The sequence below is a fragment of the Puma concolor genome, chromosome B3 (assembly GCF_028749965.1).
Source record: "Puma concolor isolate L17-30 chromosome B3, mPumCon1.1.hap2, whole genome shotgun sequence".
NCBI lineage: Eukaryota > Metazoa > Chordata > Mammalia > Carnivora > Felidae > Puma > Puma concolor.
This window is the reverse complement of record NC_141672.1, coordinates 44,122,560-44,150,488: the sequence shown is the minus strand read 5'-3', so window position 1 is coordinate 44,150,488 and position 27,929 is coordinate 44,122,560. Positions and strand designations below refer to the sequence as shown.

General features: G+C 37.6%; 2 protein-coding genes across 4 annotated transcripts in view; one reads left to right on the top strand and one right to left on the bottom strand.

The window, feature by feature from the left end:
• The window catches only part of EXOC5 (exocyst complex component 5), a 56,689-nt gene extending 46,158 nt beyond the window's left edge, over positions 1 to 10,531 (bottom strand). The window contains exon 1 of the mRNA XM_025918964.2: positions 10,250 to 10,531. Within this exon, the coding sequence (XP_025774749.1) occupies positions 10,250 to 10,276 (27 nt within the window). The 5' untranslated portion in view covers positions 10,277 to 10,531. The remainder of the gene's footprint in view (positions 1 to 10,249) is intronic.
• A 60-nt stretch (positions 10,532 to 10,591) lies between these two features.
• The window catches only part of AP5M1 (adaptor related protein complex 5 subunit mu 1), a 29,750-nt gene continuing 12,412 nt past the window's right edge, over positions 10,592 to 27,929 (top strand). For 2 of the 3 annotated variants that reach the window (XM_086709663.1, XM_025919609.2), the window contains exons 1-7: positions 10,594 to 11,016; positions 15,086 to 15,731; positions 19,204 to 19,431; positions 21,702 to 21,841; positions 22,584 to 22,669; positions 23,040 to 23,158; positions 26,029 to 26,125. In XM_086709663.1, coding sequence (XP_086565789.1) covers positions 10,943 to 11,016; positions 15,086 to 15,731; positions 19,204 to 19,431; positions 21,702 to 21,841; positions 22,584 to 22,669; positions 23,040 to 23,158; positions 26,029 to 26,125 — 1,390 coding nt within the window. In that variant the 5' untranslated portion in view covers positions 10,594 to 10,942. Of the gene's footprint in view, positions 11,017 to 15,085; positions 15,732 to 19,203; positions 19,432 to 21,701; positions 21,842 to 22,583; positions 22,670 to 23,039; positions 23,159 to 26,028; positions 26,126 to 27,929 lie in introns of all 3 variants that reach the window. The other variant, XM_086709662.1, reaches the window with a different exon arrangement.

Below are 27,929 nucleotides of genomic sequence, written 5' to 3'. Positions count from 1 at the left end.
AACCACCTAGAAACTCAAAGAAACTGTAATATTTTGCCCTAGCCTATGCAAGAAAATAAATAAATAAGTATTAATTAATTATTTAAAAAATAAAGCTCAAAGGATTTCCGAAAGAAGTATTTCTGTATCCTATTAAGCCAACAAACCATGGGTTCAAGTACTACCTACAAAGTATTTTTCTTAAATTTATTGTGCATATCATGCCAAACTAATCTCTAAAACACTGCTTTCTGGGGTGCCTGGGTGGCTCAGTTGGTTAAGCATCCGACTTCAGTTCAGGTCATGATCTCATGGTTGGCGAATTCAAGCCCTGCATTAGGCTCTGTGCTGATAGCTAAGAGCCTGGAGCCTGTTTCCGATTCTGTGTCTCCCTGTCTTTCTGCCCTCCCATGTTCGTTCATTCTTTCTCTCTCTCAAAAACAAACATAAAAAAATAAAATTTAAAAAAAAGGCACTGCTTTCTTTTCATCAGAAACTTCTCTATGCAATTCTTAAACTATCAAGTTCACACTCTTCTGTTTACCCTTTTGGATTCTTATCTTACATTTCCTACCCAACTTCTTTGCTCCCCAAAATGAACAGCCACACTAGCTAGCATCAGCCAATTTCAGTCTTCTCTTCATACCCATGCTACTTCTGCTTCCTTACATGTGGCCAGGTAACTCATCCCACAAGGCTACTCTTTCTCCTCCCACAATTTAAACACCTCTATATAATTATTCAAAGCCTGGCTCAATTCCCATTTCCTCCTTGAAGAATTCCTTCCCTACATGACCTCCACTGATTTCTTCACTCTTTAAACCCGAAAGAGGCTTAGAAATTCAAACCTCAACACAGAACACTATACTATTATCATTTATTGTTTTACAATAACTTTTGTAAGTTTCACTCTTCCCCACTTAAATTGAAAGCAGAGGCAGCATCTGCTGAAATGTCATACATTTCTCTTGCTTTCCAACTGTGGTCAATAGAATAATGTTGAGCACCACAGATGCACAATAAATCAAAACACTTGCTAGTTAGGACCATGGCCAAATCCCCTGCAGAAGATCTTGAAAATCAAGCCCTGATTCATACATACAAAATCAGAAAGGCAGTACTACCACCCCACACGCCAAAAATAAAGAACAAGCATTCTATGGTAGTATAAATCCAAAATTTTATCAGAAACCAAATATGAACCTTATGCAATTCTAACACTGGAACTAAATGAGTTACTACATTTTGCCTCTCCTTTTTTAGCCCCACTTGATTTGGTTTTCATGAGACTATGTGTTTTATGACAGATTAAGAAATGAATTACATTTATTGAGTATTGGTGGTTGTTTTTTTTTTTTAAAAGCACACAAAATGGATTCATTCTACCTAGGGAAAGGTAGGAAGACAAAGCACATTAAGACACTTAAATACAGGGGCACCTGGGTGGCTCAGTAAGTTAGGTGTCTGACTTCAGCTCAGGTCATGATCTTGTACTCCATGAGTTCAAGCCCCACACTGGGCTCTGTGCTGACAGTTTAGAGCCTGAAGCCTGCTTCAGATTCTGTGTCTCCCTCTCTCTGTCCCTCCCCCGCTTCTGTTCTCTCTCTCTCTCTCTCTCTCTCAAAACTAAATAAACATTTAAAAAAATTTTTAAAGGACACCTAAGTACAACTAAGGCAAACTTTTACAAGGTTAAATTTGAAAACTACCTGCAACACTGAGATGAACAGTTTTAGTTTTTTAAAGTCATTTTTCAAAAAAAAATTTTTTAACGGTTTTTATTTATTTTTGAGACAGGGAGAGACAGAGCATGAACAGGGGAGGGTCAGAGAGAGGGAGACACAGAATCTGAAACCGGCTCCAGGCTCTGAGCTGTCAGCACAGAGCCCGACGCGGGGCTCGAACTCACGGACCGCGAGATCATGACCTGAGCCGAAGTTGGCCGCTTAACTGACTGAGCCACCCAGGCGCCCCTAAAGTCATTAATATCCATCTTGAAGGAGATGGCAGCTCTTTAAACTATGATAAAATGAGCCAATTAATCTTACTAGCAGAACTGTTTTGAAGACAATTACATGGTGGTACTTTAGACTCCTATGAAACATTTTAGTTTCTCTTACACAAAATCTCTCTTCAGAATAGAGTATATCTCACTTCTGACAGTAAAGTAGTATCTGATTTCCATGCCCAAAAGAGAAAGGTAACAGAACATTACGGCATTTTTTATACCAGTCTCAAAAGAATCACAAATTAGGTTTAAAAATTTTAAAGCTAGAATGGTCATTAAATATCATCTTACCCTAGTCCCTTCAACTCCTTTTTATATATAAGTAACTGAGGCAATGAAATTTAAGCCTTGTCAAGGTATTAATCCAGTATTCTAACCAGAGATTTTTCCATTCTATTACAGTATCTTTTAAAATTATACAAAGACCATGAAAATCATCACCTGAAGTATGTAACAATGTTACATTAGCATTTCAAATCAAATCAAATGCATTTACCAATTTACACATTCAGTGTATTACAGGCACTTAATAAACACTTTTGGAATAAAATTAAGCACGCGGATCCAAGGAATTGTTCATTTTTTTGATTCATTATATCCTTAACAAAAATGTATATATATGATATAGTTAACTATATTGTTATTACTATTTTCATATTTCCATTCCAAGGAAAGAAAACAGAATCAGAACAGTATAAGTTTTTAAAATATCTTATATACATAAACTTTTAGCAATCAAAACTTTTAAATTACATACCACTCAGCTCCAGAACACACCAGGGACTCAATATTTTACACTAATTACACATACACAGTCAATAAATGATCCTCCACTTGAAGGCTTGTTCATTCCAAAAGTTCACTACCAGGTTGGCTTGACTGGAAAATTCAGTCTACAAAATACTTAAATATAAAACCATTATTACTCTTTAAGCATCTGCCTCTACCTCCACCTCTCTACTGAGAGTGGCAGAAGCCTACTAAATCTTGGTGTAGATAAGGAGTTGATCAGCCCCAGTTCCAAACATCTATTGCTGCATAATTACCACTCCAATAAATTAGTGGCTTAAAATAACAATGATGATTATTTCTTCACAAATCTGCTATTTGGGCAGGACTCAGGAGGGGAATCTTGTCTCTGTTCCACGTCACATCTGCTGAAGCAGTTCAACTTGGCACTAGAAGATCTACTTTCAAGCTAGCAAGTTGATGTTGACTATGGGCTAGGAGTTCAGTCAGAACTGAAAGCCTTGGCTTTCTCATTGGACTATGTGGTATGGTCGCTGGGTTCTAAGAGGGGGAATCCAAATAAGGTCAAGCGTATCGCCTTTTATGACCTAACCTTGGAAATCACATAGCATCACTTCTATAGTTATAGTCCTGTCTAGATTCAAGAAGGCAACATGGACCCTACCTCTCAACGTGAGGAGTGTCGACATCTCATTATAGGATAGCAAATAGTGGCCATCCTGGAAAACACAAGTCTCCATGTCACCTTTTTGTAATTCTCCCCCTAGTGTGATCTCCTACTTCCAGGATTATTTCTTCTTAGTCTCCTTTGAAGGCTTTTTCTCCCTGACCTATTCTCAATCTAATCCTGTTCTCAATCCACTTACCAGTATTAATTTTAAGAAGCTACTAATCTTCTTTTTTTAATTTAATGTTTTTATTTATTTTTGAGACAGAGAGAGACAGAGCGAGACAGAGCATGAGCAGGGGAGGAGCAGAGAGAGAGGGAGACACAGAATCTGAAGCAGGCTCCAGGCTCTGAGCTGTCAGCACAGAGCCCAACATGGGGCTTGAACCCACGGACTGTGAGATCATGACCTGAGCTGAAGTCGGATGCCCAACCGACTGAGCCAGCCTGCTGCCCCAAAAGCTACTACTCTTCTAATGGCATTCTTCTAAGAAGTTCAAACATCAATTTGTTTAATCTTAGAGATAACTCTCTAAGGTAGGTACTATTACTATCCTCATTTTACAGATAAGAAAACAGGTACAGGGGCGCCTGGGTGGCGCAGTCGGTTAAGCGTCCGACTTCAGCCAGGTCACAATCTCGCGGTCCGGGAGTTCGAGCCCCGCATCAGGCTCTGGGCTGATGGCTCAGAGCCTGGAGCCTGTTTCCAGTTCTGTGTATCCCTCTCTCTCTGCCCCTCCCCCATTCATGCTCTGTCTCTCTCTATCCCAAAAATAAATAAACGTTGAAAAAAAAAATTTAAAGAAAACAGGTACAGAAAGGTCAGGTAACTTGTCCAAGATCATAAAATAGTAAGGGATAAAGCTGAGAGATTCCCAGGTCTAAACAGCCACACATAAAAGATGAAGATCCCCATAATAATTTGTTGTTATCTCCACCTATGGTGTCTTTCTGAAATACTAATTCATATTTCCAACTGCCTTCTGGACTTCTTCACCAGGATGTCTTACTAAAAACTTAAAATATAGGTTTAAACAATGAATACATGATCCCTTCCCTCTGAAAGGGTCCTTCCTATTTTCTCTGTCACAGTTAATCAATCACCAACCACCTACTTTTCTAACTTCATAAATTTGGAATTAACTCCTCAGTAATCAAAATCTTTTGATTCTTCTTCCAAAATGTCTTCCCAAATTTCCTGCTTTCTCTGTCCCCACCGAATTAGGTCAGAATTTCACCTGCCTAGACAAGAACTATGCCTGGCAGGGTAGGACTTCTATTTTACCAGCTAACAATTTCTTCCTCATTGAAGGCCATTCTTCACAGTTAACATTAAAATTATCTGCCTCTCCACTCCTACCCGCCTCCAACAAAAGTCATGGCAGCCCCCATAAGCATGGCCTATAAGGCTTTCTCAAAGATTCCCCCAAACTGCCTCTGTGGTCCAAATGCCTTGCTATGAACCACCATTCCACATGCCTAAAACATGCATACACAGACCCGATCTCTTCTCAACTCAATGTTTTCCTGAACACAGCTCACCTTAAAAATTAGTCACTTCTCTCTCTGCCTTGGAATGCCCTTCTTCTGCTTGAGAAGTTTCTAGTCATCTATCAATACCCAGTTTATATGTCAATACTATATGAAAGCTTTCCTAATTATCCCAGGAAGAGATTGCGTACTTGCACTACACTGTATTATCTGTCAATATATATCTCCCTGTAATACTGCAATATAACAAATACATATATATGTATATAAAATATACATATTTAAAAAAATTTTTTTTAATGTTTATTTATTTTTCTTGAGAGACACAGAGACAGAATACAAGTGGGTTAGGGGCAGAGTGGGAGACACAGAATCTGAAGCAGGCTCCAGGCTCTGAGCTGTCAGCACAGAGCCTGATGCGGGGCTTAAACTCATGAGCTGTGAGATCATGACCTGAACCGAAGTCTGACACTCAACCGACTGAGCCACCCAGGCGCCCCTAAAATATACATATTTTAAGAAATATACATTTTAGTCTTTGTACTTAGCTCCTGACTATAGTTTCTAAAGCCTTTGTTTTTTCCTAAGTGAAAAATGTGCTAGAGGCATCTTTTGTTCTAATATTTGGTCTTTAGCTCTGGTTCCAGATGCAGAGCTCCTAAAACCCTTGTAATTTCTTGAGTGATGTGGTTGATAGGAGCATCTGACGTAGAGCACCTAAATCTTGGAATTTCCTGGGTGTCTTTTGTTCTACTGAAGCAACAGGGCTCCTGGATGGGGGCTGGTTGCCAGAAAGATCAAGCATGATTAGAAGCCCCTCTACTCCTGAATTAACTGAGTTAATAATTGGTTATTCCTAAGTGATAAAGCCTCTATAAAAATCTTTAAGAAATATCTAAAGTATGGGGTTCAGAGAACTTCCAGGTTGCTGAATACATCAAAGTGCTGGGAGGGTGGTGCACCCAGGGAGGGAATGAAAGTGCTATGCTCTTTCCTCTATACCTTGCCACATACATCTCTTCCATCTGGTTGTTCCCAAGTCACATCCCTTGGTAATAAACTCATAATCTAGTTTGTAAACTGTTTTCCTGAGTTCTGTGAGCTGTTCTAGCAAATTATCGAATCTGAGGAGGTGGTCATGAGAACCTCTAATTTACAGCTAGTTTGTTAGAAGCACAGGTAACAACCTGGACTGCCACTAGTATCTGAAGTGGTGGCATTCCTGTGGTACTGAGCCCTTAACTTGTGAGATCTGATGCTAACTCCAAGTAGACAGTGTCAGAATTGAACTGAACTGTAGAACACCCAGTCACTGTCTGCTGGAAAACTGCACTGTTGTGGGTAAAAGCTGTACACATCTGGGGTCAGAAATGAATAATTGAGACTAGTGATAGAGTGTTGAGAGAACAGAGTTCTTTTCCTTTCATTCCCCCAAGTAGGTTTTTAACGCAAACCGTCTTTTAACTCCAGTACTTGAAATGACTTCTGTCCTAGTACTCAATAATTGTTTGGGGAATAAACACATTTCATAAGATACACGATAATTAATTAATCGGTAGCCAGGTTCCACAAACACTTATCTAACAGCTAATATGGCTAAAACAAGAAGCATTTCAGCAGCGAGAAGGTAAAGGAGTGGTGCTTACTTGCATATCTCATGTTGACTTATATTTACCTAGTTAATTGAACAAGAGAGATTTTTTACTACATTTAAATAACTTTTCTAACTTAGTTTCAAAATCCAAGAAACATAAATGTGTTTGTGTGCAAAAAATGTGTTCTTGGCTATTTAAATTCTAATCTGGAGGTCAAAACAAACATTGTTACCACAGTTAAATTACTTGACTTCAAACACAATTATCAAGATACCTACATTCACAGGAAAGAAAAAAGTCAAATTCTTAATCCTGGCATTTAGGACCTCCACAATTAAACCCCAAATTACCTTACATGCCACTCCTCTTCTTCATGCATGCTATACTCCAGCCAAAGTGGAACTCTTCCCCTTGCCTCAAGGATCTATACTTGCCTCCCTTTGTGTGTTGGCTTTTATTGTCTACTTTATTAGAAAGTCCCTCCATGCAGTTGCACAAACTCAAATCTAACAGATCCTTTATACATCATTCAAATGCCACCTCTTAATCCTTTCCCACTTCTAGAGGTAATCTTTCCATCTTCTCAACTCCTACAGCACTTTATCTTTGACACCATTTACAACTTTGTTTCAAGTGTACATAGTTATGCATCTATATTCTCTCCTCATATTTAATAATAAGGGCAAGTTCTATATGTAATTAAACATTTCCCAAAGTATGCTCCATGGAATTCACAAAATTAACAAGCAGTAGAAAATATAACAATCTTTAATATATGGAGGTATGTTGTAAACCTGTAATGAAACAAAGTATGCCCATTTCCAAAACTTATTTGGCCTCTAAACCATTTGGGTTATTTTGCAGCACATCTCATAGGATTAATATTTCTATGGCATTCCTTTTGAGACATGCAGTCTCATTAATCTTGGCATCTTCTCTTGAACTTAATAGGAACTCAACAAACATTTGTTGAATGAATGGGTAATGGACCCTGGTTAACAAAGAACTCCTCCATAAAGGTAGCCTGCCCAAAAAGAAGACTCCAAGAATGACAGCAGAGAAAAACAGTAAGAGTACAATGTCCTTGGTAATGCAGTAAGAGAAGAGAGGAATATCTGTGACAACAGAAGAATTTACTACCTCAGCCACTTTTTATATGCAGAGGACATAATTAATCCAAACCACACAGGAATTCCTATTTACAATGCCCATCCTGAGGTAAACATGGAGATAGAACTTTTCAGCAAATCTGTCAAAAAGGGTTGAAACTATGAAGATATTCTGGTCAATTTCCAGGACACATGTTATTAAAATAACTGAAACATCTATTACTAAATCATATCCTGGAGTTTTATTTTGTTGTATGAGGGTGTTTACACGATAAGAGGAAGTCTCATAGGATCAACAATGCGACTTTAAAAGAAGGAGAGTTAACACTTTATGAAATTTCATGGATTGAAAGCATAATTTTGTATTGATTTAACCTCATCTCCAATGTGTAAAAATGAAAGCAGAAACCAGGATGCATAAAAACAAAATATCCTGACTACATCCTGACCTGTTTCCTACAGTTCTCTAGCTAGGTCTAAAAAAACGGGAAGAGAAAAAGACCCTCCCTAACATGTCCTACAATCTAGATCCTATGGCAGTAGCAACAGGAAGCGGCAGCGATGACTGGGGTTTGTTTTTTGTCTTCCTCCTCACTCAAAAGCAGAGAGACCAACTTTTCACTTAGGGGTGAAAGCTTACTCAAGAGTGGAGTCCACTGCAGGGCCGAAAAGATAAATACATTTCTTAATCATAACTATTAACATTTAATTGTAACTTTTAACACAATATGCTTTTAATTTTGATGAAGCAAGAAGAGAAAGTCACATGAATTAAGATCTATGCATGTGTAAGGCTGTCCTATGAACCCTGTGGCCACAGGACTAGTCTGCCATCACTGATCAGTTAAGTGAATGTTACCAGCTATACATAAGGAGTCACTCAGCTAAGTTAAATCCTAATTTGGTTTAACTACTTTACTAAATGGCATGACCCTAGAAAGCAAATATAAATATTTACTATCCCCCCCCCCCCCAAATATATATATGTATTTCTCTACCTCCTCCCCTCTACCCCAGGAGGGGAAGGAGGGCAGAAATCAAATATATTTTAAAGTTAGGGGACTCATGTGGTCAAACATTTAAAGAAAAATAGATATAAGATGGTCCAAAACACAACTGGAAACGTCAAGCAGGATTAAGTCACAGGTTAATGCCTTATGAATCATGTAACAGAATAACAGTTTTCTGTTAACAGTATTTCATGAAGTATATTAAAGATCTCAACTTCATGAACAGTTTTCTACCTTTAAGAGACGTGAAAAATAAAACAAGAAGCTACAGAACTATTTAGTATCTTGCCCAGGAACATACAATAAAAGCTTTTAGCAAAGGAGTGTCTTCCTGCTCCTGAATCAATCAATAAACAGATGGCACAATTATGAAATTTGAGAAGTTAATATAATCTACCTCCCAACACTTATATCTGAGAACATACAATTAATATTTCCAAATTCTCTCTTGTAATTCTCTCTCTTCACTCACAAATTACTATTTATTAGCTATTATAACAATAATATATGTTATTCCTCTCAACAAAACCATGATCTATCCAGGAGCTGAAAGAAATCCAAAACATAGTAACAGTAACATATGAAAAGTTCCCAATTGTTGCAAAAACTGTGGCCAAATTTCAAGCCCAAACTGCTGACTCTGAAGCAGAAAATCCAATCTTCACTTGCGGAGAAATTCTCTATTGTCAACTACAGTCGTCTCAATTATTATACTTTTGCTGTGAAAGACGAGCACACACAAAAAGGGCCTTTCCTTCCTTTTTCGTTACATCTGTTTTCACTTCTTTCACAAAAGGAGAGCCTTTATAACGTTTCATTGTTTGGCGATCCAGTTAGAATTTCCTATTCTGTTCGTCTCAAACACCACAGCTTCTTACATTGGATTTCACTAAATTAAATTTTAAGTTTTAGAGAGTGAAAACGCTCAAGGAAAGAAACACAATAGAATGCTCATTGTCTCAGGCACTAAGGATTCTCTAGCTAGCAGTTAGGTGGTTTTATAACACATTTAAATTCCTTGAGACCCGAACATTGATGTTTAGTTTCGCTCCCCCCGCCCCCCTTCAGTCTGAAGGGCTAAGTGGGCCTTTATTGTCCTAAAAAGCATTTCAGCCTCTTCGAACGTAAGGTAAGGGGAAACTGGCAGGCACCTGAGTGCCACTCGTAACGTTCACTAATGGAATAATTTTAATGACTCAACAGCGAGAAGCCCCCAGTCGGCCCAGTCTCAGGTGGCCCCCTTAGAATATTATCTGAGGATCCAAGCGACAAGACGGGAGACTCGCCCAACCCGGGGCTCCCGGCTGCTCTCTCCGCGCCCTGAGCCAGCCTTTCCCACTTCTCATCCCCAGTACATCTTCCAACGCCCAAACCTCCGACGCTCCCCTCCAGCCCCGCGGACAAAACCAACCCTCCTCCTTTCCGATTCCGGGCTCCCTTCCCTGCCCACCTCCCCACCCAGGTCCCCAAGCCACCCCTCCCCCATTGCACGCTCCGCCCGCGCGGCCCCCAGAGCCGCCACCCCACCCCTCGCCTTTCCCACCTTTCCTCCCAGGGCCGCGCCCGCGCCTCCGCCCGCCCGCCCACCTCGCGGCCCGCACTCCGGGCCTGCCACTCCCCGGGGAGCCGCCGGGACTCACCTCGAAGAGCTCGGCCGTCGTAGCCATCCCGGCCGGCTGAGAGGCTCGCCTCGCACTGGAAGCCGTCTCCTCTTCACATGCTGCGCCTCAGCGGCGCCGCGCACAGCCCCCTGCTCGGCTCGCCAGCTCTGGCTCCCGGCCGCCGCGGGCTCCCCCACTCCCCACAGAACCCAGGCGGGGCGGGAGGGCGGCCATGAAGCGGAGGCGCAGACGCCTGTCAGCTGCCTCCCGGCGCCGCCCGCGCCGCTCCCATTGTCACCGCCTCATACGCCGGAAGTGGAGCTGCGCGCGCCCGGTTGGCTGTCGGGAGGGGCTGGCGAGGGAAGCCGGCAGCCGGCGAACCGCAGAGAGGCTCGTCGCCTGGGCGAGTGAGGAACTGTGATCCTTGCGGGCCACCGTCCCGGAAGTGGACGGTAGAGGAAGAAAGCAGTGGGTTGGTGGGGAGGAATATTTCTCGAGATTCTAGGTGAGGAGTCACAGAACTTTCGTGGCGTGTGTTGACAGGACGGACTCAGAGGTTTTAGTCACTTCACCAGAAGGAGCCAGCGTCTCTGCAGAGCCCGACCTGTTTGTGGTGAGGCAGAAGGTGGCTCAGGTTGAGTGAGCCCCGGGTCTTCTGGTAGAAGTCCATCTGAGAAAGCCAGTCCTTTTTCCGTAGAGACCTTAGGGATCAGCTGATGCTTTAGTGGCTTAATGGCCCAGCGGGCAGTGTGGCTCATAAGCCGCGAGCCGGGAACTCCATTTTGTGGCACCGTCAGATTCTCCAGGTAAATGCAGGTCTGAATTCTCAGAGGTGTTGGATCGGAGGAATGGATGATGTATTGTAGTTTGGGGATGTGTCTTTGGTCCGCCACCTTGGGCAATTTACTTAACTTCCGTTTCATCTGTTAAATGAAGATCTTAATACTACTACTTAATAGTGTTGTGAGAATTAAATGAGTTGATGCTTGGCACACATTAAGCATTATGTGTTCTACAATATTGTTATTACTTTCTCTTAAAATAATTCCACCTGCTTAGGATTGAGATGGAGATGACCAAAGGAAAGAAAGGAAACTTACTGAGCACTAAACAGGTTTCACATTTTTCTTTGGTTGATAAAGATCATTCAAGGACATTTTAACTCATTCTTCCGGAAAATCTTTGCTGATCATTAAAAGACTGTTATTTTAGAAATTTTTAGAAATTTTCAGATGGATTGTTGATGAAAATTGAGAAAGTACAAAAAATTGAACCGTATTCACTTTTTCTTAGATGGTGTGAGCTGATCTGGCCCCACTTTTAGCATTTGCCACATTTTATCAAAAGAGCTCTGTGATGAGAATTATACAATAACTCATTGTAAGATATAGGTGGCAATTCTGTGACCTATGACCTTTTATTCTCAGTGGCTATGGACGTTTCTTTCTTGCCAACATTGTTACTCTTCCCTGGGGAAAGCTCTGTAGGGAGGTAGCATAGCCCTGAATTGCAGATAAAGATGCGTGTGATTTTAAATGAAAGTGGTTGGCAACGTGGATATGAAAAATTCCCTCCTGGCAACCTAAACATTTGTTTTGTTCCTGAGGGCATCAGAGTTATAGTTCACCATTTCCCCCTAATATACCTGGCTTACTTTGTTGTTGCTGTACCTCAAGCAAGGAGTTTAATAGTATTCATTGGTACGGTTAATCAGCCTCACTGGTTTATCCAAGAACTTACATATTACCTTGAGTATCCTTATTTCTGCCACTCTCCTCCTCCTCACAGGTAACTCTCATATGTTTGTTGCTACCCTTTTATTTCTGTGTTTGTCTATGCATTTTTCAAATTACACAATTAAGTGTGCTATAGACTTCATTTCCTTTCTCTACATTTGCCAGACTTCTCAGCACTATTTTAAAGAAACGTCCATGTTACTTTATGTTCATGCAGAGCAGCTCTGCCCAATAGAATTTTCTGCAGTAATGGACATGGGAAGTGTTCTAAATCTGTGCTGTTTAATATTGTAGCCACTAGCCACATGTAGCTATTGTGCTTTTGAAATGTGGCTATTGTAACTGAGGAACTCAATCTCGTTTAATTTTAATTTAAGTTTAAATAGTCACACGTGGCTAGTGGCTCCTGTTTTGGACAGTGCAGATTTAGCCCATTGCTCTGTTGTACCCTGTGGTCTACATCCTCCATATTTTACCTGTATCCTTCCCTTAATGATGATACCCTGGGTTGCTTCCAACTCAGCCATCCAGAATAGTGATGCAGTAGATAGCCTCAAAAGGTCCATAGGACATATCTTTGCTGATTTTGACTAAAGATTGCCAAATAATTAGCTCCTCGGAATACTTTAACAGTCAACACTCTTCTCATCAGCAGTGAGCAAAGGTTCCTATATCTCCATTCCATCCCAACATTTATTCCAGTTTTTGCCAATATTGGTGTAAAGGATATCTTATTTTCATTTGCATTTCACTGTGTAGCAATGATTGTTAGCCCTTTGGATTTCCTCTTCTGTGGATTGCTTGTACATATCCTTTGTCCGTTTTACCTTTGAGAGTTGCTGTTTGTTTTCCTGTTAATTTGCACGAGTTCATTGTGTATTCTTGACATTAGGCCTATGTCATTTCTAGCTACGATAGATATTTTCTCTCATTTTGTCGTTTTCAACTTTATCCCTTGGTTAAATAGAAACCACTAATTTTATTACTATCACAGTAGTACTTTGGGGATTTTGTAGAAGTTTTTCTCTACCCTTATTCACAAGCTATATTCTTAAATTATCTTCTCTTTATCATTTTGCTTGTCATGTTTAGATCTTTAATCCATCTTCAGGTGTGGTGTTAATAGAGGAATCCCCTTATATTTTTCTCTATTGTGTGGGCCAGTTTTCCTGCATATGTTTAGTATATTTTTTCAATATATATATTTTTCATTGATTTCTGGGATTATTGATAGTTGATATGTCTCCCATATAAATACTGGTTTGTTTCAGTTCTATTACTTTATTTGCCTATTCTTGCACCAGTACCATACTGTATTTATATCTGTGGCTTTGTAGCTTATCTTAATATCTCACAGAGATGAGATTTTTTTTTTAATGCTTATAAAAATAAATTCCTTAAAGAAGTCATGGTTGTTTTCAGAAGATTTTTCTCATTGTACTTAGGAATTTCAGAAGAAAAATTCAGATATGTTTGGGTGGGCTTTTCAACATCTCTGTGGAGGCAGTAAGTTTTATTATTTTCAGTTTTCTGATTCCTTGGAACTGATGTAAACATAAATGCTCCGGCATATTACCCATATGTATGCCAAAGGATAATGGCTATCATTTAAGATTTTTAAAAGCAGATGACCTTTCCTGTATGTGGTTACTTTTTCCCAAAACAAAACTTGGTCTAAATTCTGATTTAGAAGTTTACTGTCCAGATACACAGTAATGGCATCAGCTTAAGTATGGCTTAGGTTGTTATTGTACTCTATGATTATAGGGCCAAGGTCTGAGTCCTATTTTAGAAAAGGTATAGAATAAATCTGAAATGATAGGTTGAGTTATCCAACAAAAATATTTATTGAGCACATATCAAGGCATTATATACACTCCCAGATTAACTTCTTATCTGTACATTCAATATTGAGATTCTTACACTTAAGAAGGACTTTAATTATCCTCTAGATAACCAGAGGATAAGACACTGGGCTAGAGTTTAGTTCAAAATTCTCAACCTTTCTCATCCAGAGACTCAGAGAAAGAAAGGGCATTCTTTCTAAGCCATTACTGGAGAGCTAATTCTTTTCCTTTCTCAATCAAAAAAGTGCATCAGAATATAAGTGAGTGAGGTTCATTAATATATAAATAAGTTTGAATACATTCTTATTTTTCTTCTTAAAAATTATTAGTAAACATCAATAACTTATTAGTGGTATTCGTGCAAAAAAATATTTTGGCTAAGTTTGTTCTTGATCTTGGTGAGAATTGCTTATATATTCTTTAGCTGCCCCTTTATTTTACAAATAAGAAAATAGATTTAGGAAAGTGGGTGATTTACACAGAAGTTAATAGCCAATAAATGACTTTATTCTGGACATTAGAGTGGAGGGAAAAAGAGTAGGAAAAGTACATTTTCTTTTAAACTGTAACATATCATTCTGCAAATGAACAAAAGCATCTTCTAGTCTTTTTCCTGCCAAAAGGATAAATTAGTAACTTACTATTAAGTCTAGGACATGCAAACCATAAAAGATTATTCAGTTTTTATTATTTTTATTATCTCATAATATCTTTCAGGGCCATAGAGATAAGCAGTTTTATTACTAAAATGTTCTTATGTTTTAAGGAGTTGGCAAGAAGACTCAGGGTATTTTGCTATTCACTATTAGTTGAGTAGAATAGAACATTCCTTTTACATTTGTATCATCTCAACTAGTGAATCCAAAGTTGTGGAGGGTTAAATTGAACCTGCTAAGATGGAATCAGAAAAAAAGTCCTTATAGATGCCTAAAATGCATCCAAGTATGTGTACCTGGCTGACCAAGTAGGAATCTGAGTGGCCAAGAGACTAGAATTTGGAATTAGAACTGTGTGCTATGCCTATTTAAAAAATTAAATTGAACTATGTTCAGTAATAAATGACTTTATAATTTGAGATAATATGTGAACAGTTACATAACTGTTACACAAAAGTTGTTACAGTCGAAATTTAACATGGAATATATTTTTTTGGTTATGGTTTTTGTGGATATGTGTATGTATTTGTTATCGTGTGTTTTGTTATTACGGTTAGCCTTGTGTTTTAGGGTTTTTTTTCTATTTTTATTTTCCTTGGAAGAACCATTCATAATATTTTTGTTTCCACAATAAAGACGGTATCCAACTGTTGAAAAACGAGCCAAAGTCTTCAATGGAGCAAGTTATGTGCCTATTCCTGAAGATGGTCCCTTTCTTAAAGCACTACTCTTTGAACTTAGATTATTGGATGATGATGAGGACTTCATAGAGAGTCGTGATAGCTGTTCACACATCAATAAAACATCCGTCTATGGGCTCCTCATAGGAGGTGGAGAACTCTGGCCAGTTGTTGCTTTTCTGAAGAATAACATGATATATGCTTGTGTTCCACTAGTTGAACAAACTTTATCCCCTCATCCACCGTTAATTAGCATTAGTGGAATTTCACAAGGCTTTGAACTTCTTTTTGGAGTACAGGATTTTCTTTCCTTGAGTCAAAAAAATGACACTGAGCTAAATACAAAATTGAACCAATTACCTGATTTGCTTCTACAAGCTTGTCCATTTGGAACTTTGTTGGATGCCAATTTACAGAATTCATTGGATAGTATTAATTTTGCTTCTGTGACTCATTCACAAAAACAGCCAGCCTGGAAAGTTGGAACATACAAAGGAAAACCACAAGTTTCTATTTCTATCACCGAAAAGGTAAAATCCATGCAATACGATAAACAGGATATAGCAGATACATGGCAGGTCGTTGGAACTGTCACTTGCAAGGTAAGATTTCCTCTCATACTTGTTTTATCTTACCATTTAACACGTACGGAGAAAAGTAAAATTTTCTGACTTTATTTTACATTGTTATATGACATTCTTGATTTTTCTCATAAACAGCAGTCATTAAATGTTAGATTTGTGTGAAATTTTGTAACATTACCTTTTTGCATTCCTTATGAATTGTATTAGTTATATATTACTGCATATTGATTTGCCTCATTATCCCCCAAATAAACATTTATTATCCTCATAGTGTTCTATGGGTTAAGACTTCAGGAACAGCTTAGATGGGAACTTCTAGCATGAAGTCCATCATGAGATCACAGTCAAGATTGCAGCTAGAGCTATAGTCACCTGAAGGTTTGATTGGGGCTGGAAAATCTACTTGCAAGGTGGCTAACTCACATGGCTAGCAAATTGTTGGTGGGAGGGTTCTGTTCCTTTCCATGTGGACTTCTCAGTAGGCTATTTAAAAATCTCCTCACAGCTTGGTAACTAGCTTCCTATAGATCAAATGAGAGATCAGATGAGGGAGACAGAGAAACAGAAAGAAGGTGCAGGTAGAAGCTATCCTTTTTATTACCTAAGCTGAGGTCAGATGACATTACTTCCACCACTTTGTTCATTAGGAAAAGGTCACTAAGTCCAGTCCACATTCAAGGCAACTAGAATTAAGCTCCATCTTTTGAAGAGCAATGTCAAAGAATTTGTGAAAATATTTTAAAACCATCATACCTATTTTCCATTTTCTCTAAAAAGGATGAAATTGACAAATCTCTGACTTAATATCTAAAACCATTTTGAAGGGCTCTTGTATTATTTAAACAAGTTGGTAGGTTAATGTAGGGTTCTCTGGTTTAAGGTTAGAAAATAGGAAATGACAATAGAAATAATACTATTATCACTTTGGGATCCCTGGGTGGCTCAGTCCAGTTAAGTGTCTCAACTGTTGATTCTGGCTCAGGTCATGATCTCACAGTTATGATATCAAGCCCCATATTGGGTACCACTGGGCGTGGAGTCTGGTTAAGGTTCTCTCTCTCCCTCTCCCTCTGCCCCTCCGCTGCTTGTGCTTGCTTGTGCGCTGTCTCAAAAAAAAAAAAAAAAAAAAAAAAAAATCAGGTAAGTTCGAGGTCCCTTCTGTGTTTTATAATTCCTGGTTAAAAGTTCAAATTTATGTATGCCAGGTTTGTTTAAAAGATAGTATTCAGGTTTCATCTAGAATTTCCTCATTTAATAGTAAAAGACTGATGATCTGATATTTTAAATGACTAGGTGGCAGATAATCCATTGGTGGTTTTCGTAGTGGTTGCAATTTTCCGATCCCTTTAAGAATATTAGACTGTTAGGGGGTGCCTGGGTGGCTCAGTCAGTTAAGCATCAGACTTCAACTCAGGTCATGATCTCACTACCTGTGAGTTCAAGCCCTGCAACAGACTCTGTGCTGACAGCTCAGAGCCTGGAGTCTGCTTCAGATTCTGTCTCCATCTCTCTCTGCCACTCCCCTGCTTGTGCTCTGTCTCTCTCTCTCAAAAATAAACATTTAAAAAAATTTAAAAAAAAAGAATATTAGATTGTTAGGATATTAGACTAATTTAATAAGCACAAACTGAATATTTAAACATTGTAATAGTATTTGCTATTAATATTTGCTCATTTTATTATCTCCATAAATATCAAAAAAACCTTTTTTTTTTTTTTTTTTTGGTTCCTGCTAGTTCACATATAGAGAGTGAAGTAGCAGATGGTTTAAAAGTCAAAACACTAAAATATTTAAGTTTTGTGGTAAGATTATTAGGCATTTTTTTTTCCAAATGTGATAGACATTATTGTAACTGTTACCAAAAGACCTTTATGAGGTACTAATTATATGTGGTACTGTTCATAATGCCTGCCTGCTCTCTAAGTGCTTACATTGTATAGCAGATGTATTCTTGAATTAACACATATGTCAAGCAGTAGATAAAAGCATAAAAAAGTGAAGCATGTCATATTAGAATGGAAAACAAAGGTGGGGTCCACAACTAGAAAAAGATACCTAATCAGTAAGCATTTTTTGAGTGTCTCTTATACATAGCAATGTGCTAGGCACTAGAAATACAAAGAAAGATATAACAATTTTTGCTTTCAAAGAACTTAAAGCTTCAAGAGGGAAACAAACAGGACACAAATACCTATGGGGGTGGGCAGTTATTGCATGATGCAGACTATGTATATGATAGTAGAACTAGCTGCTTGCATTTGAAGCTGAGCATTATACCTGCTGGGTTCTACTGAATCTTAAAATACTTGTTCATATCCAGCCAAACAAAACATATCAATAAGCCTTTATGGCCCAATTGGCTAGTTTTAATTGGGGGCTTTAATAGAGGGAAATGTCAAGTTAGAGTTGAGATAGAAAGGAAGAACCTGATTACCATGAACATATAGGTAAGGTGTATCATTCTGGTTGGGTCAGAAAAAGAGCCATTAGGGGTACCTAGGTGGCTCATTCAATTAAGCGTCCAACTCTTGATTTCAGCGTAGGTCGTGATCTCACAGTCCTGAGATCAAGCCCTACATCATGCTGCACGTTGAGTGTGGAGCTTGCTTAAGATTCTCTCCCTCTCCTTCTGTACCTCCCCTGCTTGCACTCCCTCACATGTACTCACACGCTCTCTCTCTCAAAAAAAAAAAAAAAAAATTACAAGTTTTAGGGGAGTAAAGGTATTTAATATAGGATTTAGGGCTTACTGAAAATAATAGTTAATTTAAAACATCATGAAAGTGTGAAAAATGATTTTGAATTCTGTGAAGCTCATACCAGATGGAAGAGGAGTTGAGAGAATAAAAGTTTCTGATCTTCTGGCTGCAGCCTTCCAGAAATAGTCACTGATGACTGTGGTCTGGAGAAGTTAAAATTTGCAGGAGATGCCACCATGTTAACGGCCTTGAAGAAATTCATGGAAAGGACTGCAAAGTGCTACATCTGGCCAGCACAGCCGTAAAGCAGGAGCTGAGGGAGAGGTCTGTGAAGCTGTCATATCTGGCTTCCATAACCTTCCCAAAACACTGGCTTCCCAGCTTCAGGGTAGAAAATGATTAAAGAGGTAGATTGGGAGCCAAACAACGAAAGACTTAAAAGTAATGCAAAACTGAGGGGGAACTATTGAAACACCTTGAGCATGGATACAATATATTTAAAGTTCTGTTTTGTTAAGATAGCTCTGGAGGGTGGATTGATTAGAGGAAAGCAAATCTAGGGACTTAAAATAGCTTTTTAAGGGTTTACAGGCCTTTAGGAAGTCTCTCCTAGTCTCTGGCTTGGAATCTGAGTATGATAGAACGACTAACCAGAACACAGAAAGCAAGAGCAATACCTTGAAAAGTGAGTTAAGCTGTGAGAAATGACTTAGATAAACTCAGAAAAGCCTCACCCAGAAGACGTATGCTTCTAAGATCTTGGTAATATCTGTTTCTGTTTTCATTGCAGTGTGACTTAGAAGGAATCATGCCAAATGTTACCATCAGCTTGAGTCTCCCCACCAATGGGTCTCCACTTCAGGATATTCTAGTTCATCCTTGTGTGACTTCTCTTGACTCTGCCATTCTGACTTCTAGTAGCATTGATGCAATGGATGATTCTGCATTTAGCGGACCTTACAAATTTCCACTCACACCTCCCTTAGAGTCATTTAACTTATGCTACTATACTTCCCAGGTAAGCAATCTTGGCAAAGTTGAGACTTTGCCACTCTTCATGTTTATGAATCATTGTAAACAAATCATTCATACTTTTGGCCCACGTGAGAACTTTTGATTATTTATTTACCAGATAATAATTGATGAATGAAGATGATTCAGTTCTTTGAATAGGATGCCTCTTTTCTCTGGTGTCTGTTACAGCACTGAATTGTTTTCAAAGTCATGGGAGTTATTTTTTTTTAATGCTTCCTAATAAGGATTCCATGAACATAAGATAGATCCTACTATGATGTAGTCATGATTTGAATCATGAACATAAAATACCTGTAATCTCAGGCAACTGTCGTTACAAATACATAATACTATTTTTAAAGGTTGCTTATTGAATAACTGCTGTGCCAGACACTGTCCTAGGCATGTTACATGTGTTTTCTCCAGTACTTTTAAAACCTTTAACGTAGGTATTACTAGCCCCATTTTACAGATGAAGAGAGTCTCAGAGAAGTTAAATGACATGCCCAGGGTCATATAACTGGTAAATAACAGAGCTTAGATTTGAACCCACACTTTCCACACTCTAAAACCTAACCTTCTTTTTACTATACCATTTGTCTCTTGTCCTAATTGTGAATCAGTAGATTAAAAAAACCTACTCTGGGAATGCAAGCTGGTGCAGCCACTCTGGAAAACAGTATGGAGGTTCCTCAAAAAACTAAAAATAGAACTACCCTACAACTACCCTACCTACAACAAGCAATTGCACTACTAGGCATTTATCCACAGGAAACAGGTGTGCTGTTTCGAAGGGACACATGCACCCCAATGTTTATAGCAGCACTATCAATAATAGCCAAAGTATGGAAAGAGCCCAAATGTCCATCTATAGATGAATGGATAAAGAAGATATGGTATATATAGACAATGGAGTATTACTCGGCAATCAGAAAGAATGAAATCTTGCCATTTGCAACTACATGGATGGAACTGGAGGGTATTACACTAAGTGAAATTAGTCAGAGAAAGACAAAAATCATATGACTTCACTCATATGAGGACTTTATGAGACAAAACAGATGAACATAAGGGAAGGGAAACAATATAAAAACAGGGAGGGGGACAAAACAGAAGAGACTTATAAATATGGGGAACAAACTGAGGGCTACTGGAGGGAGGTGTAGGAGGGGGGATGGGCTAAACGGGTAAGGGGCACTAAGGAATCTACTCCTGAAATCATTGTTGCACTATATGCTAACTAATTTGGATATAAATTTAAAAAAATAAAAAATAAAATAAAATAAATTTAAAAAAAGAAAGTAGAGGCAACCAAAAAAAAAAAAAAACCCTACTCAAGCTAGCTTACATAAAAGGAATTTATTTATTTTTTTTTCTCAACTTTTTTTTTTTTGTTTTATTTTTTGGGACAGAGAGAGACAGAGCATGAACGGGGGAGGGGCAGAGAGAGAGGGAGACACAGAATCGGAAACAGGCTCCAGGCTCCGAGCCATCAGCCCACAGCCCGACGCGGGGCTCGAACTCACGGACCGCGAGATCGTGACCTGGCTGAAGTCGGACGCTTAACCGACTGCGCCACCCAGGCGCCCCAAAAGGAATTTATTTTGATAATGCAAGAAGCAATCTTGTCATTCAAGGATAAAAAGCATACCTAGCCTGTACTAGGAATAGAACCAGAAAATGAAAATTAAAGTCACTCTGTACCGAGGTCTACACTATCTGTCTCATCTCTGCTTCTCAGTTTCCTCTTCCAACTTGATTTCTCTGCTTCCACATGACCTATAGCTCTAAGTTATACTACATAAATAGAGTCTACTTATTACTTTAAATATACTAGAAGAATGATTGGCTCATCCAACCTACAGATAGTTTCTCCTCCAATTGGTTATTGGTAATCAACTGAGTAAGCTACTGCTGAGCCAAAGGGTGGGTAAGTCCTGCTGTCATAGGACAGCAGGAGCTGTGAGGAGGCATCAGTGAGCAATATGTCTAGTGCATGTCTTATGTTGCAGGTCATAGAGAACCTGGAGGAGGAGAAAGCTGGATGAGTAAGAGGAAAAACGATGTATTGCATACCTTGTAAGGCACCTTTCTCATCACTGGAAATAGGAAAAATTCCTACCTTTAGAACAAATATAGCTCCATCATCTATTATCAAAACAGTTTGGAGTAATCTGTATATAATAACTACTGCAAGGCCTTTTTCTCAATCGTTGGTATTTTAGATCCATTAACCTAGGAATTATACAAAAATTTGTTTATGTTTGTTTCCAGGTCCCTGTTCCACCGATTTTGGGTTTTTATCAAATGAAAGAGGAAGAAATACAAGTAAAAATAACAGTTAATTTAAAACTTCATGAAAGTGTGAAAAATAATTTTGAGTTCTGTGAAGCTCATATACCTTTTTATAATAGGTAGGAATAAAACGTGATGCCATGATTTCTGCCTTTCTTAGTACATTCCCACTGCCCTACAATAAATTATTTGTCTTTGTTTTTTACCTTGTTTTTAAGATCTAAAAATTTTATTTTATTCAAATGAATCCTGATTCTGAATAGAAACTTAGTCATATAAATAATCTCTTTAAGAGACTTGTTTAAGACATTGTTTAAGAGATTAACCTAGTTTAATCTCTAAACTTGCTAGTAAATATAAATTTAAAAGCAGTGTAGCTTCTTTAGGGATTATTTCACTCCTGGCTTTATTTCTAGCAATTTCTCTGTGCTGTACGTACAAGTCAACCCAACTATCAGCTACCTGGTGAATTAAGCCAATCATATCATAAGATTACATTGTCATCAGTTCTGTTTTTATTTGTTCTACAGTATAGTTCTTTTCACAGGATGCCAAAATCATAGTTTTAATGCTATGTCAATCTATATAACTGTATTAATACATGCTATATGATTTTATAGTTGTTTTTAGAATTAATAATGAAATGCATATCATCACCAAAAATGTTTATTGTGTTTCTGGTGTTTTTTGAGGTATAATATTCGTTATTTGTTCTACTTTATTCTGCAAACTTGAATACAGATCTGCTTTGTATGTTATACTTATAATAAATAACACTAGCAAGATTTGACTTAGATCTCTTAAAACTTTTCTATTTACTATCACTTGTTCTTTCAGTTATGTCCTTTTCTTTTTTTAAAGGGGTCCAATCACACATGTGGAATACAAAGTGAGTTTTGGCCAGCTTGAAGTATTTCGAGAGAAAAGCTCATTGGTCTGGATTATTGGTAAGCTTCTATTTATTAACTTTTTTTCATTCATTTGTTGTAGAATAAAATAGTTAAAATTGTTAAATAGTTAAAATAGTTGATTGGTAGGGGCACCTGGGTGGCTCAGTGATTAGTTAAGTATCTGACTTCAGCCCAGGTCATGATCTCACAGTTTGTGAGTTCGAGCCCCACATCGAGCTTTGTGCTGACAGTTGAGAGCCTGGATGGAGCCTGCTTCAAATTCTGTGTCTCCCTCGCTCTTAGCCCCTCCCCTGCTCACACTCTGTCTCTCTCTCCTTCAAAAATAAATAAACATTAAACCAATTTTCTAAATAAAAATAAATAAATAATAAAATAAAATAGTCAGTTGGTGCATTTGTGTTCTTAGGACAGAAGTTCCCCAAATCAATGGAAATTAATCTTTCTGGAACTGTAACTTTTGGAGCCAAGAGTCATGAGAAGCAGTCATTTGATGAGATTTGCATTGGAGGTACAGCATATTTAAAGGTAAATACATTTATATGGCTCACCACATTAGAAAACTTTCATTTCTTTTTAAAGTTTAAATACATCTAATTGATTTTTAACGTTTTCTAGCCATTTTTTGTTGGAGAAACTTCTTGTCTGCGCTAAGTCCTTTTTAAGATTTTTTTGTGCAATTTCTATTTAGTATTAGTCACTTTCTGTTTCACTTCATATGTAACAAATTTTAAGGTGAAACACTTAACTATAACTTTAACACATCAAATAAACCAAGTTCTATCTACCCAGCTCTTAATTATCACATTCAACATTTGTATACAAAAAATATAAGATGTAGCCCTTGACCTCTGGGATTTTCCACCAATACATGTCAATAATTGATCAATGCTAACTGCTTTTGGTATTTGAAGGAAACAGTGAGCACTTCTGACCAAAGTGGTCAAGGAAAGTTTTGCAGTAGAGATGGAGTTTAAGCAAAACTCTGAGGCCCAGATAAACATGAAAATGAAGCTTTGAAGATTGATGCATATTTATATAGGTAAATAAATGACTTAATCAAAGGAATGAATGGTAACAAAGCATGCTTAGGGGCCGTGCTAGAAACAGTAGTAACACATAAGGTTGGATAAGTGATTTAGGTCTAGATTATAGCTTTGGAGGGTTTGCATTCTAACTTTTATTCTTTTGTTAGAAAATGTTATACTTTTTTTGAATATGGGAGTGGTTGGTCTTTCAGAAAACAATACTTTAAGAAGATCAATCTGGAATGGATGTGAAAGGGAGGTAGAAAAAAAATAATGAAACTTGAGAGAGAGGAACTATTTTTTAGCTATATTAGTATTCCTGATGAAAGGTAGTAAGTTAATGATGCTGAAGGTCACAGAAAGAGAGACTGCTGGACAAGCTGTGATAAAGGTAAAGTATTCGTCACTAATTAAATATAGAAACAAGAAATGGTTTTAAGCCCAAGATTAAAAAAAGAAAAATGTGGCTTAAATCACACTTGAAACTCCAAGAGGGCAGAGATCATGTGAGTGTCATACATTCATTGTTTTATCACCAACATCTAGTTCATTCTCTACCACATAAATATTTGATGAAGGATGAATATATTTAGAAGAAAGTACTAATATGGAGAAAGTTGGGAGAGAGTGGGTTTCATATCATGTATGTTGCTGGTAATAGCAACATATCTCAGTATAAGTGTCCAGTAGGCAGCTAAAAACCTGAAGCTTGAGTCTTAAGAGAGAGCTCAACAGTTTATAATGGCTTAGGTGTTATCTGTGCGGAAAAAATAGTTGAGGCAGTGGAAATGAATAAGATCAGAAAAAGAGAAAATAAGAGAATGATTTAGAAGAACCATTGAGAAGAATTGAAGGGGTGATCAGAAAAGTAAGGAAAATCTAAATAGAATGGTAAAGAAATCAAAGAATAGAGATTGAAATCTATATATAAAGATAATTAGAGGAAATGGTAATGAAGTCTGAAGTACACTAGTGATATTTGTTTCTTCCATCTTGACTTCAGCTATGCCCACAAGCTTTATTTCAGAGATTATTATAAAAATTCCTATTTCCAGATAGTTTTCAGAAAAAAATGTGGGATGTCACTACATTGTAGGTCTTGCAAACGTAGGGATTCTGACTTTTGTAATTTATTTTCATCCCCTACTTAGTTACAGTCTTTCATCCCCTACTCAGTTATATGTATAAACATAATACATATTTGTGTTTACTGAACAGATTTATTTTTATAATATCTAGTTATGTGGAAATCAATCTTCGCATAACTTCCAGCATCCAGAATTATACCAAACAAGTAAAAGCCCTTTACTGTTAGAGTTTGAGATGCAATAGGAAAAAAATTGCTTCGAAGACTTGAAAATTTACATTCTATGTATGTGGATCAGTTAGTTTGGCAATCAAAAGGAGAAACTTAGGAAGTGGGAGAAAATTGCAGGGATGGGAGCTAGAAGGAAAAAAAAAAACATAGAAAAGATATCAGGATATTACAAAATTGGGAGCTTTGAGCAGCAAATATGAGAACCACAGCAAAAGGAGACTGGTGCTCCCTCCATAAGACATAGATACCTTTCATAGTTCATCTGAATATCATTGTGACTCAGGCACCCCACCACTATGCCTTCAGAGAAGGTGCTAACAGCCCTTTGTACAACATAATAATGGGCATTTATACCGATGATGCCACATTATCAATTAACTCCAGAAATATGGATTACATTCTAGAAAGGTTTTATAGGTGACAGATAGGATGATTTCTAAGCTTAATTCTATAAAAATTAAATTTCAGTTTTCTGGAAAATTAAGCAGAACATCTCATTCCCTCCAAACACCAGATAAACTGTTTCAGTTTTAGTAATTGCATTGTTGGGTTTTGCTAGAAAAGTGTATACATACATTTCTGCCTGTAAAAGGATTATGATCTGAAATATATCACAGCAAGATAGCCTTAGAGCTAGAGAGGACATACAGGGCACCAGACACCCTAGGGGAAGAAGCACCAGCTTTTGTTGTCATTTGGGTCTGAGTTCAAATGCCAGCTCTGCTCCTTACATTCTGGGATGCTAATCTTTCTCATCTCTGAACCTCATTGCCTCATTTATAAAATAAGGATGCTTTGCAGTATAGATTAGTGTCCCTATTAGTGAAGCATCTGGTGTGTATTAAGCACTTCCTAATGACAACTTCACAAAGAAATGGTCTTAATGCAAAGGGGGAAAAAGTGTATATGTTTATGCATGCATGTGTGTACACACATGTTTATTTTGAGAACTGTGTGAAGTAAATTCCTAAAATTGTGTCAAGGGAAAAAATGTAGCCATCACTTTTACCAAATAATCATCTCAATTTGGTATATTTCTCTTCTTTTTCTAGCTTCATTTTAGGATCTTAGATTATACACTCACTGGTTGTTATGCGGATCAGCATTCAGTTCAAGTTTTTGCATCAGGAAAACCAAAAATAAGTACACGTAAGTTGTAGAGATTCAGATTAACTTGAGGGAATAAAATGGTGCTATGCAATTACTACCTAAGATAAAATCTAACAGAAATAGATTAGAGAATAATGCCAATTTGTAAAAATTTTGACCTGATCCTATCCTGTGTAATAGTGTGTGTACTTTTTTGTTTTGCTTTTTTAATTTTTTTTAATGTTTATTTATTTTTGAGAGAGAGAGAGAGAGACAGAACATGAACAGGGGAGGGGCAGATAGAGAGGGAGACACAGAGTCCAAAGCAGGCTCCAGGCTCTGAGCTGTCAGCACAGAGCCCGATGCGGGGCTGGAACTCACAAACCAGGAGATCAGGACCTGAGCCGAAGGCGGACATTTAACTGACTGAGCCACCCAGGCGCCCCAGCAGTGTGTGTACTTTACATTGCACTCTGCCTTCTCTTGTTTATACAGTGGTCGGATGAGCAAGGACTGGCATAGAGGCAAGCTTTAGTATAAAGTTGGATTTGTTTTGCTATCATTATTCTCTTTGATTCAGAAGTTGTTCCCAGGGGCTTTGGTGTTGGACAGACAAAGGTTTGAGTCTGGTTCAGACAATTTATTACCAGTGTAACTTTGGGCAAGTTAGTAAACTTCTCAAAGCTTTAGTTTCCTCATCCATAAAATGGAAATAATAGTATTGTTTACCTCAGGATTGTTATGAGATTTTGTTAAAATTATATTGACCGAGTACTTAGCATGATGCTTATAGCCTGTAGGATGGATTCAATAAGTGTTAGATATGATTATTACTTAAATTTTTAAATATTTTTAGCAAATGCTGTAGTCAATGAGCAGTATTTAGCATCCTCTGCATTTTACAAATGGGAGTGCAATAGAAAGTTTCCAGCCTTCAGTGAGTTTGTTGGTTGTAAATAAATATATATACTGTATTTGAAAATACAGGGAGACAAAAAGATGATTCATTTATAAATGAATCAGAATTATTTGATTCATATCAAATATTTATAATAGCATAGAACAGAAAATTAGCTAGAATGAGGTTAAGTTAGTTAAATGTAAGCAGACCTCTTTACCTCATGTATTAAGAAGAATAAAGGTATTAAAATGAGATATATAGTTCTTAAACTAAGGATTATAGTCCCCAAAATAGGTAGGATAAGACAGGACTTTGTACTTGAAAGTTTCAAAAGAATTACAGAACTTAGAACTATAGAAGTCTAAGCAATTGTGAATGGCAATAATAAATTCTATGTAATGTAACCAGAATAAGTCATATTCTTTATCTCCCTAGGATTTCTCTGTTCTCATTCATCATTCTTTTGGTTGTATTTTAAAGAAATGCATAAACCTGAAAGAGTCTTCATAATGCATTTTTTTAATGAGGGCAAAATATGAGATATATCAGGTTAGACAAACCAGTGGTTTTGTCTAAATACAAATATTTTGGATTCTATCTATGGGATACTGAATGCAAACATAAAATTTTAGACTGTCTGTGGGACAATATTTTAGGTTGTCTATGTTGTCTCTTTAGTAATGTCTAAAATACTTTAAGTATCTTATTAATGTTAACATTATTGTAGTAATTCTCAGGGAACATAATATAGGATGGGACATTTCAGTAATATACCTGCTTCTTAATGTAATTAATTTATATTTTAATATAAATTAATGTTACTATGTTGAATAAAAGATCATTTTAAATGCATAATTATGACCAGTCTTTTATTTCCTTCCTCTGTTAGTTTCAGAACATGTCTACCACTTTGTGCATCTTCACAGTAAAATCTATTTTTGTAATATATAACTTAGTTCTGAA